Source organism: Diceros bicornis, chromosome 19 (genome assembly GCF_020826845.1).
Source record: "Diceros bicornis minor isolate mBicDic1 chromosome 19, mDicBic1.mat.cur, whole genome shotgun sequence".
In the NCBI taxonomy this organism is placed as follows: Eukaryota; Metazoa; Chordata; class Mammalia; order Perissodactyla; family Rhinocerotidae; genus Diceros; species Diceros bicornis.
In genome coordinates this window covers 44541836-44560851 of record NC_080758.1, presented here as the reverse complement: position 1 = coordinate 44560851, position 19016 = coordinate 44541836, and the positions used below count along the sequence as shown (strand labels likewise).

The 19016-nt window shown below is 49.2% G+C and overlaps 1 protein-coding gene across 1 annotated transcript in view; it reads right to left on the bottom strand.

Annotated features, from left to right (window-relative positions):
- Positions 1-13413: 13413 nt before the first annotated feature.
- Positions 13414-19016, bottom strand: part of BANF2 (BANF family member 2) — a 38600-nt gene continuing 32997 nt past the window's right edge. Inside the window, exon 3 of the mRNA XM_058563274.1 lies at positions 13414-14221. Within this exon, the coding sequence (XP_058419257.1) occupies positions 14075-14221 (147 nt within the window). The 3' untranslated portion in view covers positions 13414-14074. The remainder of the gene's footprint in view (positions 14222-19016) is intronic.

Genomic DNA, 19016 nt, shown 5'->3' with positions numbered 1-19016 from the left:
AGAGGGAAGAGAATGTGCAAAGACCCTGTGGCAGGAACTAACTGGTCTAACTCAAGGAACAGAAAGAAGTCTGATGAGCACACTGGGAGAGAAATGTAAACAAGGTCCACGAGGGAAGCAAGAGCACGTCACGTGGCACCGGGGCAGTCCCAGAGAGTTGGAGGGTTTTCTGAGTGCAATGAAAGGACACAGCAGTTCTCAGGATGTGCTGTCATAATCTAATTTGTGTTTTTAAAGGCTCCTTCTGGACAGAGAATGGCATGGGGGCAGGCATGGGAGCAGGTGGGTCAGTGGGGAGGCAATGTTTGTCCTCCCGATGAGAAGGATAAGGTGCGGCCTGGAGCTGAGGAAGTGGGAGACTGCGGGTGCACTCTGGAGTCGACAGGACCAATGATGGACTGGACGTGAGGGTGAGGGAAGGGGAGCCTGCACCTTCGGGGTCCAGAAGATGTGATCACTTCTGGGCTGAGTCATTGGCAATGCCCCAAAAAGGGGCTGTCACGTGTCACCCTCCCTGGCTTGCCTGGGATGTTAGGACAGTGGCTCACAACCCTCCTGAGGGAGGCAGCAGCCTCCCCATCAGATAGACTTTCTCAACCAGGAGCCAGGCCTCCCTTGATGGGCACTCAGGAATTTCGGGTTGAGGGAGAAAGAAGGAGTTTGAAGAATTATTTGTAGTGATTCTGAAATGCCAGCCTAACATAAATGATAATACATCCACCAAAAGACACGTACAAGAATGTTCTCAGCAGCACTATTTGTAATAATCAATAAACAAATTAGTCTGTTCATACAATGGAATAGTATACAGCCATGAGAAAGAATGATTGCTGCCTGCAATATTGTACATGAATCTCACAAACATAACATGGAAAGAGCCAGACACAGAAGTGCACATATTGTAGGCTCCCCTTATGTCAAGTGCAAGAACAGGCTAACAACCTCTGCTGCTAGATGTCAGAGTACAGACACCTTTGGGGAGGTGGACCTGTCTGAAAGGGCCATGAGGGGCCTCCGGGCTGCTGGTAGTGTTCTGTTCTTGATCAGGGTGGTGGTTATCTGGGGGTATTCCATTTCTGAAAACTCACCAAGCTGTTCATTTATGATTTGTGCACCTTTCTGTGTGTACATTACACTTCAACAGAAAAATTTGTTAAAAGACCATATTCCATAACTTGATCACTCATCATATTCATGACTTTGCTCTAAATAACTTCATTCTCCCCAAATTTAAATGGACTTGCAGAAGACAGAGATTTGCAACGGAGAATATTTAAGAGAACAATTTTGTGCTTTAGTGGTCATTCTGAAGGAGAAATTCCAGAAATGTTCTAAGCCGGGAGTGGGTGGCCCCCCACCATGGCTGGGTCCCGAGGGGCCCGGGTGGGCAATGAACTTATGGAGAGAGTCAGGAGGGAGAGCCTTTTGGCTTTCAGGGTGGGCCTGCTTGCTGGTGGAGGTGACTTAGGAGTGCCTCTGGGATTGTGACCATTTCTGCATTTGCTTCCTTTGCTGAGACCCAACTCTAAGACCACTACTTGTGGGACATTATTTGTCCATTGACTGGCGGACCCTTTAAAAACATCGCTGTGTGGGTTTGGGAATGTTGATCCTCCGCCTGCACTGGAAGCCTCAGGAGGCTGGCCGGAAACGCCCCACAAGGGAAGCTCCTGAGGGACTCCCTGCTGCTCTGCCAGCCTTGGCCAGAGAAGGGATTTCCCGGCTTCCCGTGGGTTCTTCCTCTCCTGCCCGTGGCCTGTGTTGCATGCGGCCCGTGCAGGAAACCGCCTGCTCTGCTGAGTCCGGTGGGCCGCTGTCCATGTTTGGGCATGGGGAGCCTGCTCCCTGGGAGGTCCTGGTGGGGTCCCAGGGGCCCGGTGGCCAGCTCAGGGGCCGGAGGCTGGGTGGCCCTAGGAAGGTTTGCACTCCTTCCACAAACAAACCTTTTTCTCCTCAGTCACTAGCAGGCTCATCTGTCAGGGGCAAACTCTCCCAGGTTTCACTACAGGGCAGAACAAACAGTCCGGAAGGCAGCTGGCTGTCCAGTGAGCCCGAGAGCTGAATCCAGAAGGAACAATTGACCGGGGTTTGTTAGAAGACCAGGGCCTGTCACTGATGGCCAGGGAGAGGGTTGGAGTGGCTCTGATTTTACAAGGAGAGCTCTCAGTGCTAGCCATCAACTCAGTTCAACACTATTTCCTGAGAGGCTACCCAGGCCAGGCACCATGCCAGGCTCTAATGGTTAATTTTAGTGGCTTGAAATAATAAACAAAATAAGCAAATTATGCAGTTTATTAGAAGGTGATAAGTGCTATGGAGAAATAAAGCTGGGAGAGGAGATGGGGAATGCTGGGGGTGACATGTTTAATGGGAGGGCCCCACCGAGAAAGTGTCTCATAAGCAAATCCTTGAAGGAGGTGAGTGAGCCTGGCAGAGACTGGGAAAGGGTGTTCCAGGCACAGGGAACAGCCGAGCAGAGGCCACTGACCTCCCTGTGAGTGAGTCTGGTGTGTTTAAGGACCAACAACAAGACCAGCACAGCTGGAGCCGAGAGAGCTGGTGGGAGAGAAGAGGCAATCAGAGAGGGAATGGTCCGGACTGTGCGGGCCTCCTGGGCCGCTGCAAGGAATGTGGTTTTACTCAAGTGAGATGGAGGGAGATGTGACTGGACTAACTCACAGCCACACTCAGCAGATTGCATCAACCTTTCTAGGAAAGCGGTTCCAGTAAGAATCAAAGCCTTAAAAATGTCCCTGTTTTTTCACCCAGTTAGACCCATTTCTAGGCATCTTCCTTAAAAGAAGAATGGGAAATATTGAAGATTTATATGTACGGCTTCATTCATTTATTCAACAAGACATGGACAGCTGCTCATCAAAGTTTTGTTCATAATAGTGAGAAAAAACTGGCAACCACCTGAAAGTCCACAACTAGGGGCACAGTTCAACTCAATATGGCACAGAAATGTGACGAATTGTTATGTAACCATTAAAAACTATTTTTCAAAGATTTACTGATAAGGGAAAACGTTTAAAGCATATAAATGAAGGAGACTGGATAACTGATGTTTGACGGGGTCTCAGTTTGTTCTGTAAAATGTACACATGTACACGCTGTAACACGGATGAGCCATGAACACGTTATGCTGAGTGAAAGAAGCCAGTCACAAAAGACCACATCTTGTATGGTCCATTTACATGAAATGTCCAGAATGGGCAAATCCAGAGACAGAAAGTCGGTTAGTGGTTGCCAGGGGCTGGGCTGGGGGCAGGAAAGTGACTGCAAATGGCACTGCTAATAGGGTTTCCTTTTGGGTGATGAAAATACTCTGAAATTAAAGAGCGGTGATGGCTGCCCAACTCTGTGAATATACTAAAAACCACTGAACTGTATACTTTAAAGGAGTGAATTTATGATGTGTGAAATATATTTCAATAAAGCTGCTATTAAGAAATGTATTCCTACGGAATTGTAGAAAGACTGAACAGAAATACAATAACACATTGGATGGTAGTTTTTTGGGGGTAGTTATGAATTTTCTTCTATATATTCGCCTATATTTGAGTGATGGTGGTAGATTTGCAAACAGACAAAGTAAAGGGACAAGTGTGGCACGGAGTAGAGGCTTCTCAGGGACTTCCTGTGCATCTCATCCCCCCTTCTGAGAAAGATCCCCACTGCAGTGAATTGCGATGTTTGCCGCCATTTTCTATCCTCTCCTGTTCCAGCAGACAGCACTGCTGGTCCCCTAGGGGTTGGGTGGGACTATATGACTAGTTCTGGCCAATGATTTGTTAGTGAAAGTGACATGTAGCCTCTGAGCCGGAACATGTAATGGCCAGTGTGAGACACCCCCAGGGCTCTCTGCTGGAGCTACCTTCCAACGTTCACGATGGGGGCTGCTCTGTCAGCCCCGGGCCTAGAGCAAGGCCAACACAGAACCGTGACCAGCAGACCTGAGTCGGGCGCGTGATGTGAGTGACATATAAAGCTTTGTTGTTTTAAGCCACTGAGATCTTGGGGTTTTTTGTTGTTGTCACAGCACAACCTAGCCAGTACTGACTAATGTGCATAATTGATGAGCTCTGAGGAGCCACCGCTGCCATTAGCCATCTGTAGCTGCTGTCCAGAATAAAATAATGCAATGACTACGCACTACATTGCTGTAGGACATCCTCCCTCCTTTCCCATTTAAAATGCTTTTATGTCTATTTTTGAGTTGTCTTCAAAGCAAAGCTGGGAGACAGGAGAATCAGATATTTCCCTCATTTCACAGACAAGTCAAATGATTCATCCTTGGTTCCCAGACCCACTTAGTGGCATCTAAGGTCTTCTAAATCTCCGCCTGGTGCCCTGGCTGCAGGGGCCCCTCAGTTTGGTCCAAGAAGACCCAATCACTGGACCAGGCTAAGCAACAAAAGAGCATAGTTTGTGCAATAAGGTTTGTCCTAAATATAAACCAGAGACTTGACTATAGAGGGGAAACCAGTGCAGAGCAATGAAGAATCAGGTAGAAATGGGCAAGAATGGGTCTATAAAGACAACAACCTACTTCCATTTCTCCAAGGTGACCTCGACCTTAGGAAAGTAAGGGGAGAACTGAAGAGTGGGGAGAGTGAGAAAGGAAGTCTCCAAGCCAGAAAATTCTAAGAGGAGCTTTCCCTCTGCCTAGAGGGACAGAGCTCCCAACGGGAGACCAGCCATATGGGAGAGGCAAGGGGAAGGATGGGGTCTTGGCTGCACAGAATGGCTGTCCTAAGGGCTTCGGTCTACCCACCTCTAGAGCCCTAGTTCTTTGTGTTCCAAAATGGAAATGTCTTCCACTGTTTTGGGTTTTTTTCCTGATTTACAAAAGTAATACTGCTAAAAAATTCAAATGATGGACTACTGTATAAAGTGGAAAGTGAAAGGGATCCCACCCTCCAAGGATAACCACTGTTGACAGTTCAGTGTCTCTCTTTCCAGTATTTTTCCATGCATGTATCTATTGGATCGCCATAGGATATTTATCTATCTACATTGTTTATACAATGAATCTTTATCTATCAAATGTCTATCTATGTTGTTTATACCAATGATCTGTCTCTATAAAATCCAGCTGCCCGTCCACTGTCCTCGACCACTGACTCCACTCCCCACTCTGGCTCACAGCCTGACGGCTTGTTTCCTATCGCACTGAGAAAACAGAAGCTGTCAGGAGAGGAATTCCATAATCTCCCACCAGCACGACGCCCACTCCTCTGCTCAGGGCCCCTGCTCTTCCTTCCTTCCGATGGTCCACCACGGGTGAGCCACGTGTGCTCATAGCAAGGCCAGTCCTTCCTCCCGTGTTCTGGACCCCACCCGTCACCCACTCAAGGACACAGCGCCTGCAGTGCTTCCCTCTCTTTCCTGCATCACCAAAGGTTCCCCGTCTCTGGGATCGTCTGCATAGCAGGCAAAAATACTGTCCAACATCAATTCCCAGTCCTCACCTCACCTGACCTATTAGCAGCATTTGACACAGCTACACCCTCCCTCCTCCTGGAAGCACCTTCTTCCCTGTGTTCAAGAACCCGCCCTCTGGTGTGCTCTGACCCAGTCTCTCCATAGCTCTCCATAGCTCCCAACTCCATAAACATTGGAGTCCCCAGGGTTCAGCCCTCGATCCCCTACCCTTTTCTATCCATGCTCACTCCTGGTGGCTCTACCTTCAAAATAGACCCTGGTCCGACCCACCCTCATCTCTCACCTGGACTACTGCATAGCCTTCTAACTGGTCTCTGTTTTCACCCTCGCCCCTTAAGATGATTCTAAACAGCGTAGAGTGATCCTTTTCAAACGTTTGTCTGATCACGTGGTCCTCCAACAGATTTCTGTCTCAATCTGAGTAAAAGCCAAAGTCCTATTGCTGACCTACAAGGCCCTGCATGACCCGACCCCCACCCATTTTCTCTCTGGCCTCATTTCCTGCTGCCCTCCGCCTGGCTCCCTCCACTCCAGAACTCATCAGGCACACCCCACCTCAGGGCCTTTGCACTGGCCATTCCCTCTGTCTGGAATGGACTCCTCCCAGCCTTCCCATGGCTCCCAGCCTCATCTCCCTCAGGACTTTACTTAGCCTGTGTAGTGAAGCCTCCCCCGGCTACCCTATTTAAAATGTCCATCTCCTCAATTCTCTGATTCCCTTCCCTTGCTTTATTTTCTTTATAGCACTCATCCTGAAACTAGCATATAAGGATGAACTATATAAAATTGTCTATATTCAACCACTTTTACCCCAAAAAAGTCAATTTTATACCATTCAAATTAATATATATTTTACTTATTATTAGCCTTTGTTTTCTGCCTTCTCCCACTAGAATGCCAGCCCCTGAGGGAAGGTAGTTTTGTCTGCTCTGTTCTCTGTTGCACCTGGAACCACACCTGGCACACAGTGGGTGCCCAGTAAATATCTGTAGAATGATTCTTTTTAAGTAACCTGCTTTCCCCCTTAATGCATCAAGGTCATCTCTCCACGACCACTCGGACGGGTCTCCCTCACCCTTCTGATGCCTGTCTGTCCCTGCTGGTGCTACCTTTGAGTCCCTGAGAGCACCTCTAAGTCACCAAATATACCCCCCACCACCACCACCACCGAGGGCCGCTCTGCAGGCAGCGGGCACAGCCTCCGCCTCAGGCAGACCTGGAATGAAGCGACTAGCCAAACCATTGTGGCCATGGTACTTAACCTCTTCGGTCCTCAGTTTCCCCATCTGTAAGACAGAGAACATACCCCCCACCCCGCCCCAAGAGGATTTGGGGAATGCTAGTACAGTGTGTGCTGAATCAGTCCTTTGCATTTCTGCTTGTAAAGATTTAGAGAGTAAATATTTTAAAATCATATATATATATGTACATACATATTTCCAGAAACACTTGCTACAGGTCTATCTCCAGGAGTCAGCTTTCTTTCAGAGGTTTCCAGGAATAAATAACCCCAGGCCACCACAACTGGTCACACAATTGATAACTCTTGTCTCGCCCTCTGAGGTTGTCATAGTTTTGTCCTACCTTCTTCCACCTCGAGTCATGCTTTTTAAAAAATCCTCTGTTAGAAGCTTGGCTTCCATTGTTCTCCCCACTAGCACTCCCACCGCAGCTGTTTGGTTTTTGGGTTTGAGCCGCGGTGATCCCTCTCATCATCACCATACGCCAGGACATCACTCAGGATGCTTTCTAAAAAGTAAGTGAAGAGGAGGTTCCCATTTACACCTGGAGATACCACACTCTGAGGCCTCACACGGGAATCCTATCAGTCAGCTACAGCCACGTAACAAACTGTTCCCAAGACCTAGTGGCTTAAAACAATATGATTTATTTCTATGAGTCCCCGGGTTAGTTGGGTGGTTTTTCTGGGCCAAGCAGGGCTGATCTCAGCTGGACTCTCACGGATGGGAGATCAGCTGATGGGTTGGCTGGTCCAGGATTGCCTGTCGCACATTTCCGGAGTCTGGCTGGCTGTTGGCCGAGGCAATGGAGACACCTGGGCTGTGCGTCTCGCATCCTCCAGCAAGCTGGCCCAGGCTTGTTCCCGTGGTAGTCACGGGTGCAAGAGAGCAGGCAGAAGCCTAGGCTCCCAAGTGTCGTGGCGCCACATCCGCCATATTCTTTTGGCCAAAGCGAGTCACAAGGTGAGTCCAGATTCAACAGGAAGGGAGACAGACGCTGCCTCTGGGCAGGAGGAGCTGCAAAGCCATGTGAAGAGCGTGGACAAAAGGAGGAGCGAAGGCTTGTGGGTATTTCTAGAACCAGTTACTACAAGGTCCTTCTCAGCTGGGGGAGCAGCGCCGCCCTAGTCCGGGTTATCAGCATGGATGGGGTCCCGGTCCCCGCTGACTGCTGCTTCCTCAGGACGGAGACCCTGCAGTGACTGGTGTCTCAGACGGGGCCAGCTCCCAGCTGACACTCGGCTTCTGCCTGCGGGAAATGGGAGGAAGCCTCTTACCCTACAGAATCCAGCCCCACCCCTTACCTGTCCCTACAGGATCCCACAACCCACTCTCTCTGGGCCAATGGGTTTATCTTTCCCCTCATAGCTCCTTCTCTCCCTTCCTCCCTGCCCCCTTCTTCTTCCTGTCCCTCTTCCCCAGCCACAGCTTATTCAACCCTGACCTCCCCTTTTAACACCAAGCTCAACCGTCACCTCCTCCTGGGAGCCTTCCCTGACCACTCTCATCCATACCCTCCTCTCCTTTCTTTAAATAACGATGCACAATCAGTGCTGCACATTTTAATACTTAGGTTTTTAGAGCAGCAAACATTTAAAAATTATATATATATTTCCAGAAACACTTGCTACAGGTTTATCTCCATGAGTCAGCTTTCTTTCAGAGGTTTCCAGGAATAAATCACCCCAGGCCGTCCACAACTGGTCACTCTATTGATACCTCGTCTTGCCCTCTGAGGTTGTCTGTTTAATTCTCCCAAGGCTTGCACAGACACCAGTACTACCACCATTTTACAGATGGGCAGCTGGGCCGAGGGGGTGACTTTCCCAAGGTCTTAGAAGTGGTGGTAAGGGGTGGATTCTGTTTTCAAAGCCAGGCCTGTCCGACTCCAAAACCCACCCTGTGTGTGCCCTGCCGCTCCTGCGCCCTCACCCTGAGCGCCTCAGCACAGCGGCCACCCGCCTTCCAGCTGCCAGTGCCCGCGTTTCTGCACCTGGACACTTTCTCAGGGGGCTGCACTTCCCCCACGCGGCAGGCTCCAGAGCTGAGGGGTTAGCTTCCTGTGGGAGCAGCCCTCAACAGATGGCTCATAAGAGTGGCGTTCAGCTGCCCGGGGTAGTGTAACTTTAGTGTGAGTTCTAGGTTCTACGCTGGCTCCTGGAGTCCCCGGCGGGCAGGCTCGGTGCCAGGTGTCACAGCCATAAACAGTGCTGGCTCACCTGGATTGGCCGCTGTCCCCTCCCTGCCACACTTCCCCTCCCCTACCTACATTTCCTGGGAACACTCCTGAATTCAGCACTTCCTCTCAGACCTTCGTCCTAGGGTCCGCTTGTGGGGCAGCTCAAGCTACACACCCCCCGACACCTTGGCTGTCCTGCCTTCCCTTCTCCCAACCACCTCTTATTAAGTTGTCAGCTCCTTGAGGCCAGAGAGGCTCATACTTATTTCCCCTGCTCTTCCCACAGCCCCTAACCACGCTCAGAACCTTAGACACTCCATAAATACTGATCAAATCATTTATTGATTCGTGGGGTACCCCCAAACTGCAGCTGTGGGGCCAAGAGCGAACGTCCGACCCCTCTTCCTGGCAGAGGGTTCAGCTCCTCTTTAAGATGCTGGTCAAATCTGTGACAGTTGGTAAATGTTCTCAGGCACCAACCTTTCCCCAAATCACTGAAACAACTGCCCTGACAAGTAGAAGGTGAGCCTTTGACGGAGCAGAAGACCCATGTGCAAGCCCGGCTCCTCTTGAGTGTCCTTGAAAATGCTTCCAGGGAATCAGTGGGCTAAGGTGACCCTATAAGATCCCAGTCAGAATCTGAAATAAACTGATTTTCATCGGTTGTCCTTTCTTACACACCCATTAAAGAGTGTGTGTCCCTAACAGTTATGAACTGCCCAGCACTCGTACGTTGGGACAAAATCGGACTAGACTGGATACGCTGATAGCTGGGCTTCCTTCCAATTCACAGCTGTGAACTCTCTCCCAAGCACCACAAGATGACCACTCAGGAGGCCGGGCTCGGAGGAGAACAGAGACAGCGCTCCAACTATGCACCACGTACCTAACACGTGCTATTTCAATTAATACCTTCCCGCCCCCATTTTACGGATGAGGAAACTGAGGCTCTGCGAGGTTCAGCAGCTCACCCAGGATGAGGTGGTGATTGGCAGAGCTGGAATTCACACCCATGCCTGCTGGCTCCAGAGGCAATGTTCTTTCACCCACCCCGGGCTGCTGCTCCACCTCAAGGTTTGGTTGGACTGGAACGCGGGGCCGCTTGGCAGGGTAAGGACATTTTAGACCAGAAGGAAGGTATCAGTTAGATATTGCTGCATGGCAAACTGCCAAGCATAAGTGGCTTTCAACAGCAATCCTTTATGCTCGCTCACACATCTGTGAGTCGGCTGACCTGGGCCTGGATCAGCCGAGCAGCTTTGCATCCAGATGCAGGTCCGGCTGGCCTTGGGTCCTCGCTGCAGGTGGGGCTTGTATCAATGCCACCCGGTTTGTTCTGGGGCCCGGGCTGAAGGGGCAGGATTTACCCCGGGGGGTAGCTCTTCTCTCGATGCTGGCAGAGGCACGAGAGAGCAAGCGGAAATGCGCAATGAGGCTCGGAACCGGCGTGCTGTCAGTTCAGCCTCGCACCATTGGCCAAAGCAAGTCACACGGCGAAGGCCAGGTCCAGGGGCTGGGAGGCACTCTGCCTCTAGAGGGAGGGACTGCGAAAACACATGGCAGAGGCAGCGCACACAGGGAGACGTGAAGAACAGAAGCCAGCCATTCAATCTGTGAGGAAGACAAAAATCAACACAAGGGAATGCACGCTGATGGGGAGCATTCCTCACGTCTGTGGGGAAGACTTTTGGGAAAAGGGGTCGTCCCCAGTGTCTCTCCAATTACACTACACAGGGAACAGCGACTCTTGTCTTCAGTGCGAGTGCTAGGGTCCCTCGATGAAGGATCCTGGGTCTTGGGGGCCCTTCTCAGCTCCCTAACCCTCCTGCATGATCCTAGCCAGGCACTGGTTAAGGGATGAGTTGAGCAACGTTGGAGGTGTGTGGAGATAGAGTGAGGGACACAGTCACTTCCTTCTTTCCTTCCCCTAGAGCCAACCCGTTCCTGTCCTAGAAAACAAGTGACTTCTAAATACCAAACTATTTCAGTAGAGAATTAATCCAAGAGGGGGGTGTGCAGGAAGGGGGCAAGGAAACGGCTCTGGATGGTCCAAACCTGAGCTCTCGGGAGATGGAGCTGTTTAAATTTGGGTGCCAGTCAGTTGTCCCACCTGGAGTTCTCCTCTTTGGCCTCTCCATGGGGAGAGCTAGAGAAGCAGAGCTAGAAAGAGTTAAGCCAACCCCAATAGAAATAGCCCAATCATATTATGAACTTAGGAGATATAACACCTGTGAGGCATTCAGGGAAAAAATAATGGACTTAATTGACGGCTGTGGTCTTGATTACTGCTGTCACCAGATATTTCTGCTTCTTCTGAATTCAGGAGAATCCTTGCCCTTTGGGGTTAGGTGTGACTGTGTGACTTCCTTTTTTTTTTTGCTAAGGAAGATGGGCCCTGGGCTAACATCTGTGCCCATGTTCCTCTCCTTTATATGTGGTACGCCTGCCACAGCATGGCTTGATAAGTGGTGCTTAGGTCATCGCCCAGGATCCGAACCTACGAACCCCAGGCTGCTGAAGTGGAGTGTATGAACTTAACCACTACCACCGGGCCAGCCCCTGTGTGTGACTTGCTTTGATCAATGAAATGTGAACATAAGCGGAATGTATCACTCTGAGCAGAGGCTTTCATAGACAGTGTGTACTTCACCATGGCACGTTCCCACTGCTGTGGTACTCATAGAAGCATGTACTGAAAGGGAATGTCCATCTACCCAAGTCTCAGAGCGGTTACAATGGACAGAGCTCTGCCGATGACATGTAGCATCAGAGAGAAATCAACCTTTGTTGGCTAAATCACTGGGATTTGGGGGTTGTTTGTGACAGCAGCATAATCTGGCATATTCTGCCTAATACGATGATCTAACTCAACCAACAAAGAGATGTATCAAAATAAAGAATTCAGAAATGACAGAGCCATAATTTTTACAATAATGATACTAGGATACAAGGGTTGATGATAAGCTCTTAAATATACAACTAAGACTACGCCACTGCAGGGGTTATGCTTATGGGAAGAAAGTAAATGCTATAAACCTTGACAAATTAAAAGTAATAATAAAACCAATTAAAAATAGGAAGGAAGAATTAAGAGTGGTAATTTCTTTTTACTTTTTTTTTTTAGGAGTTCATATCATCTAACATTGAAAAATAGACTTTAAAATATACCTAATGATACTAACCTCTCTCTTACTGTTTTCCCATTATTCTTTAAACTCAGAAGAAATTGATTTATAACTACTATATCTAGTGATGAAGAAAAAAATTCAGTGAAGTTCAGCAAGCCTTTCAGTTCCACTTTTTTTCCTTCTGTTAAAATAAAATTAAATTCCAACACTTTTGTCTTTGGTTGGGTTCTTCCAGAAGCCGACTGAGACTAAAATTCGAATATTTTATTGGGGAGGTGATCCCAGGAAACGCTGACAGGAGAGTGGGAAAGCACGACAGGGAAGGGAAGGCAGCAGACGCTGGGGCATTAAAGAGCAGGGGCCGCTGTGGCAGCGGGGCCCAAGCCCACAGGGAGCCAGGGAAGACCGCCTCAGGGCCGTCACTCCCGAAGGCAAGGAAGTCGCGGCATTGAGCCGTCGGCTTCCCTCCACCACTGAGGACTCCCCTGGGCGTTAACTCCCGGGGCTTCCTCCCTGCCCTGTGCGTGGGCTGATCCCACTGCTGCAGCAGAGACCCCCTTAGGCAGAGGGTATTCAAGTGCCCGCTGAGGGAAGTTACTGGACTCTACTAGAACAGCGAGTGCCAGCAGGATACAGGCTGGCACCAACATCTGCTAACACTTTCTTAAGTATAAAAAGCCTGTATAATGGATTCATCTCAACTGAATTATGCTAGGTGGAAAAAGCCAATCTCAAAAGGCTACATACTATGTGATTCCACTGATACAGCTTTCTGGAAAAGTCAAAACTATGAGGACAGGAAACAGATCATTGACTGCCAAGGGCTGGGGGCGGGGAAAGGGGTGACACAGGGAGGCACTGGGGAACTCTTTGGGGCGATGAAAATGCTCTTTATCTCGATTGTGGTGGTGGTTACAGGACGATGCGTTTGTCAGCATTCCTAGAACGACACACCTAAAAAGGGCAAGTTTTACTGTATGTAAGTTATACCTCAAAAACCTGACCGTGATGCTCTTAAAAATATTCTGCAGATTATTTGCTACTTCAAGAAAATTCAATTCTCCTCCCTTGAGGACTTGGTGACTTGTTTCTAAAAATAGAATAAGGTAGACGTGACATTGTGTGAGTCAGAGACTAGGTCATAAAAGGCACTGCAGCTTCCTTCTCACTCTCTCTCTCTGTTTCTCTCTCTCTCTGTCTCTGTCTCTCTCGGATCACCTGCTTTGGAGGAAGCTAGACGGCAGGCCATGAGCCACCCTACGGAGAGGCCCACATAGAGAGAGGCTGAGGCCTCTGGCCAACAGCCATGTGAGTGAGCCGTCTTAGAAGTGGATCCTCCAGCCCACTCAACCTTCAGATGACTGCTCCCCGGCAGACAGCTTGTGACCTCATGGGAAACCCTGAGACAGATCCGCCCAGCTAAGCAGCTCTCAGTTCCTGACCTGGGGAAACTATGTGAGATAAGATTATTGTTTATGTTAAGCTGCTATGTTTTGGGTTCATTTGTTATGCACCAATAGATAACTAATACACTGACAATTTTAATTCCCACTTTTAAATAGAACTATCCATTCTTTTACATACATTTATACTAAGAGAGATTTGGCATGATATTTGTGTAAGATGAATGTTATTTCTGGTGGTGGACTTTGGCATCATTTTTCTTGTGTTTGTCCTTTCTTATATTCTTGAACTACTTTTTTCTTTCCTTTTTATTTATTTATTTATTTTTTGTGAGGAAGATCAGCCCTGAGCTAACATCCATGCCAATCCTCCTCCTTCTGCTGAGGAAGACTGGCCCTGGGCTAACATCTGTGCCCATCTTTCTCCCCTTTATATGGGACGCCACCACAGCATGGCCTGATAAGTGGTGCATCAGTGTGCGCCCGGGATCCGAACCCGGGCCACCAGCAGCAGAGCCGGCGCACCTAACCGCTATGCCACAGGGCCGGCCTCTGAACTCTTTTTATAAGGAGTGTGTATCATCAAAGTTAAAAACAAAAATAACGACTCGGAACCCAGGTCTCGCTGCAGAACGTGGCCGTTTACCCAGGCGTCCGGCGGAGGAGGCGGAGTCTTCACAGGAAGCAGGAGCACCACTCCTTCAGGCAGTCAGAACTCTCCCGGGCCTCACTCTCCGTGGCGCCACAGCTGCAAATGAGCCACTTCTGGAACTCGGCTTCGTTCTTGTGCATCAAGAGGAATTGTCCCAACAGGGTGTAGGCCTGCGGGAGGGGGCGGGCGGGGAGGAGAATGGAAAGGTTACAATGCACCGCTCCCACGGGCTCCACCTCCCCCAGCACGAGGACTCACGTGAGAGTCAAGAGGGGCCCGGGTCAGACTGGAGGGACAACGGCAGTCACCGAAACCCAGACCCGGGCAATGGGAATTCTGAGACGGGCCCTGGGGGAGATGCAAGGCCGAGTCAAATGCCCATCTCTCGAGTCGGGTTTAGGGGCTGTCCAGCCTAGGATGAACCAAAGTCTGTCCTTAGCTTGAATGAGACAAGAATCACCTGCGATCTTGTTAAAAGGGAGGTTCTGACTCAGTAAGTTGGGGGTGGGGCCTGAGAGTCTGCATTTCTAACACTCTCCTGGCTGGTGCTGGTCCAGGGACAACATTTTGAGTTGCAAGAGCCTAGCGTACCTCTGATGCTCCCTTCCAGCCTCTGATCTCGTGTTTCTCTCTTTAACACACACAGACACACACACACGCACACACCGAGTTACAGACGCTGCCCCTCACCCCTGCCCCGCCTTTCTCAATTCTAACCCTCAGCACTGTTGACATTTTGGATAATTTCTGTGTTGTGAGGCTGTCCTGTGCATCATAGGGTGTTTAGCAGCATCTCTGGCCTCTACCCACTAGATGCCAGTAGCACCTGCCTGCCCCCCCCCAGTTGTGACAATTATAACCATCTCCAGACATTGCCAAATGTCCCCTCAGGGACAAACTCTCCCTCAACTGAGAACCACTGCACGTGGGACTGCCGAATGAAGGATATCTTAGCATCAGTTTGTTTTTGCAAACTGACTGTGTGACCTCAGGCAACTCACTTAACCTGCAGGGAGAGTCTTTAGAACCTGGGCCTCAGTGTCTGTGTCTTCTGAAGACACATAATATACCCTGTCCCACCCTGGAGATTGAATTAAGTGAATTCAGTGTGAGAGCATTAGAAAAATGCAAATTCCTTTTTTGTCCTGGAATACATAGACCCGTGGGCGGAGCACAGAAGGTATAAAACATGCTAAATCTTGCCCATCTTTCCCTTCTGAAGAGTCTCTGTGGATGAAAAACACATGTCCAGTAAAGATTAAGCACACCATGATTCACCGTTCTATGGCATTCTCTTGTTTTCTCACTGCTGGCCCCCACAGCGTTTTATTCTTTTTTACCATTTCACCACACTGCTGTTGAGGAGGAGAGGGAGCTCCAAGACTGTTTGGCCGTAGCTGAGCCACTAACCCGGGAAGCCTGGAGATTTAAGGTCAGTCAAATGCCCGTCTCTTGGGGCTGGTTTAGGGGCTCTCCAGCCTGGAATGAATGAGAACCAGTGTCCACACCCGAGTCCTGGGCCCTCTCCAGGCACACCCGCTGGCATCTGTTTACTTTCAGTCACATCAAACAAAGCAAACTTCATCTTAACCAAAAGGAACATATTTTTTAAAAGAGAAATTACCAGTGATAAAATGTACCCAAGCGTTAGAGTTTGGGGTTTTTTATTTTTAGTCATGGTCCAGTTGCTGAAAAGAGATAAACGCCAGGATTTCATGGTCATTTTAAACTGCTACTTGAATCATCTTTTTAAAACGCAGTAGAGTTGCTTAGAATGATCTCATTCTACTTTATCAGTATCCTCATATTTTCAGTGGTGGATTTTACCAAGATGGTTTTTAATTCAACGTTCTAAAAAATTAACATGTTAATTGAGCCAGTTGCTGCGTAGGCATGGGAGCTGCAGAGGTGAATATAACAGGATCAAGAAACACAAAGCTTTGTCCAAGGAAAGAGATCATTAATAATAATAATAATAGTAATAATAATAATAATAAATAATAGTAAGTGGCACTTTTGAGCACCTTCGATGGGCTCCAGACCACCGACACGTTTTAATCCAGCTGATCCTCACATGGACCCCATATCCCATTGTCCAGATGGAGTCCCCGAGAATCCAAGAGCTTAAGACCTGTCTTCCTCGGCCCCAATCTCGCACGTCCCAACCGTCCGCAGTCTGGCCTGACACCTGTGGTGTCCTCTGCCATGCTGGAGGCCTTGGCGCTGGCATCAGCTGGCCTGGTAATCAGAGCCTCCACGTTCCCACCGGGCTGAGCAGCCAGGAAGCCAGGGAATGCGTGGCAACAGAGGCAGACTTTCCAGGAATGTTGCAGGAAGAAGGGTCTCGTCTTGCGGCCTCCAGAGCCAAGTTGCAACCTGACTCTCCCTTCTCCACTTTCTCTCTGGTCTCACCCTGCCACCTTCCAGTGGCAGGGAGGGAAAGTTAGCCTGCCTCACCCTGCTCCCAAGGGAAGCTGGAGTCCTGGGCTCCCATCACGGCCCTGCCAGAAGCCTGCTCAGTTTCTCTGCTGGCTCCAGAAAGCGAACTCCTAACCATGGAGAAGAGAAACTACCCCTCTCCCTCCTTAGGCCAAAGCTCAGAAAAATCTGGCTGTATGGAGGGTGACGTGGAGACACAGAAACCCTGGACGGATGTTCCCCACCTCCCACCACCCCGGACAGTGGCCACCTTGAAGCCAGGGATGTTCGTTCCTTCCTGCGGCAGCCTTTTCCCACATGGCAGGAGGATGGCTCAAGGGCAGACTTCCCCTCCACTCCAAGTCCAAACAGTGAGCAAGTCTGGACCACCCTCCAGTTCACCGTGTCCAATTCCTAGCTAAATAGTAGCAATATTTGAGCCTGCACTAGGGTTAGTTTCCCCTGTGTGTGACCCATGCAGTCACACAGGGCCCTGCACTCAGAGGGCCCCCACTTGGTTTAATGCTCTGCTGCTACCATCTTGAAATTCTTAATAAATATGAACAAGCGGGGGCTGGCCTGGTGGTGTAGTGGTTGGGTTCGAGTGTTCCACTTCAGAGGTCCGGGGTTTAGTGGGTTCTGATCCCGGGCGAGGACCTACACACCACTCATTGAGCCATGCTGTGGCAGGCCTCCCACGTGCAAAGTGGAGGAGGACTGGCATGGATGTTAGCTCAGAGCCACTCTTCCTCACCAAAAAAAAATATATATATATGAACAAGGGGCCTTCGCATCTTTGTTTTGCACTGGGCCCCACAAATTAGGTAGCCAGTCCTGGTCCACGCTGATCAAAATTTTCCGTCTTCACTATGGTGCCTGGCCTTGTCAAACAGGGATACATGGTCTCAGCCCTCTCCATCTCAACCTTTTCCTTCCCTCTGCCGAAGCTCCCTGCTCCTCAGCGCCTAGAGTGAATGATGCACTTTACATCGCCACGGGACTTCGTTGTGTGATGAACAACTTTCTTTTTTTCTAACCAGATGTTGGCTCTTAAGCCTTCATGGCCACTGACAGCCAATGACAACCTCGCAAATCCAGTATCTCTCAGTTATTTCCGGTTTAAAACTCCCTGTCTTTAGGGTGAATGCTCAATCCAACGCAGGGCTTGCCCCTCCTTTCTCCTCCCTGTCTCCCTGGGGGATACTTATACTAAAATATTATTTGTTCATCTGAAATTCAAATTTTAAGCGGGTGTCCTGTATTCTGTCTGGCAACCCTACGCAGGGTAACCCCAAACTTATGTGACTGCCCGCCCCAGAGCCTGTCTGCCCAGATTCAAATTTCATCTCTCTCACCTTGAGTGACCTTGAGCAAGTCATGTGGCTGCTTTGCGCCTCAGTTTCCCCATTGGTAAAATGGAGATGAAATAGTATACTTTATAGGATTTTCTGATAAGTAAATGAAATAAACATGTATAATGCACTTAGAACAGTGCCTGGCATGTAACAAACATCATGTGCTATTAGATAGGAAAGACTTGAAGAGCAGGTGGGTACCCAGAACATTTACTCCACTCTGATCTTCCAAGAATCTTTCAGGGGAAAGATTTAGGCTCAAGGATATGACTTTATAGTGTCTTCAAAGAGTGTTGAACCAAACTAGATTCCTTGAGGTGTTAAACTTACTTCCACGCTGTTGGAATAACTCCAGGGTTATCCCCATAGTAACGCACCCACCCCATAGGACACTGCCCAATGTCTCTGAACTTACTGAGTGCCTGGAAATTCACCCACCCCTGGGTGGGGTTTTTATAGGGAGAGGAGGAGTACAAAGAGCATAGAACCATCCTCTGCCTCAGAGACGTAGGAGAGCACCAAAGGTAGGCTGTGCCTCCAACATAATGAGCAGTGAGTTCTTGGGCCACATGTGGAAAAACCAGCCAACAGAACAGATGTCCTAGCAAGGGGTTCCACTGAATACTCAAAGTGTTCAGAAATGGAGCCTGTTGGGCTGGGGTGGGTGCTCAGAAGGAAGGCTTACTGCCCAGAGGAGGTGGGCTGTGAGTGGGGCCTCTAAGGGGATGAAAGTCCGTTTTGAGAGGGGCCTCAGGTCTGCAGGAGGATGGTCCCATATGTGTTTGCGGTCAATGGACAGTCTGGCTCGAGTATGGGAGTGGGTGGGGGCGGGGGGGACAGAGAAATATAAGACAGAGCTAGAGCCAGGCCATGGAAAGCCTTGAGTGTCGTGTGCATGATGTATTTTCCCTTCTCAGTAATTCCTTTCTCCCTTGCAGCCCTTCCAGCATTAAAGCTAGACCAGCACTGTCCAGCAGAAATCTAATGTGAGCCAGCCGCATATGGAATTTTTAATCTTCTAGTAGCCACAGTAAAAGGTCAAATTAATTCTAATAATATGTTTTATTTCCTCCCATATTTCTAAAATATTTTCATTTCAACATGTAATCAATAAAAAAATTACTAATGAGATACTTCGCATTCTTCTTTTTGGAACTAAGTCTTTAACATGGCCATGTGTATTTTGTATTTA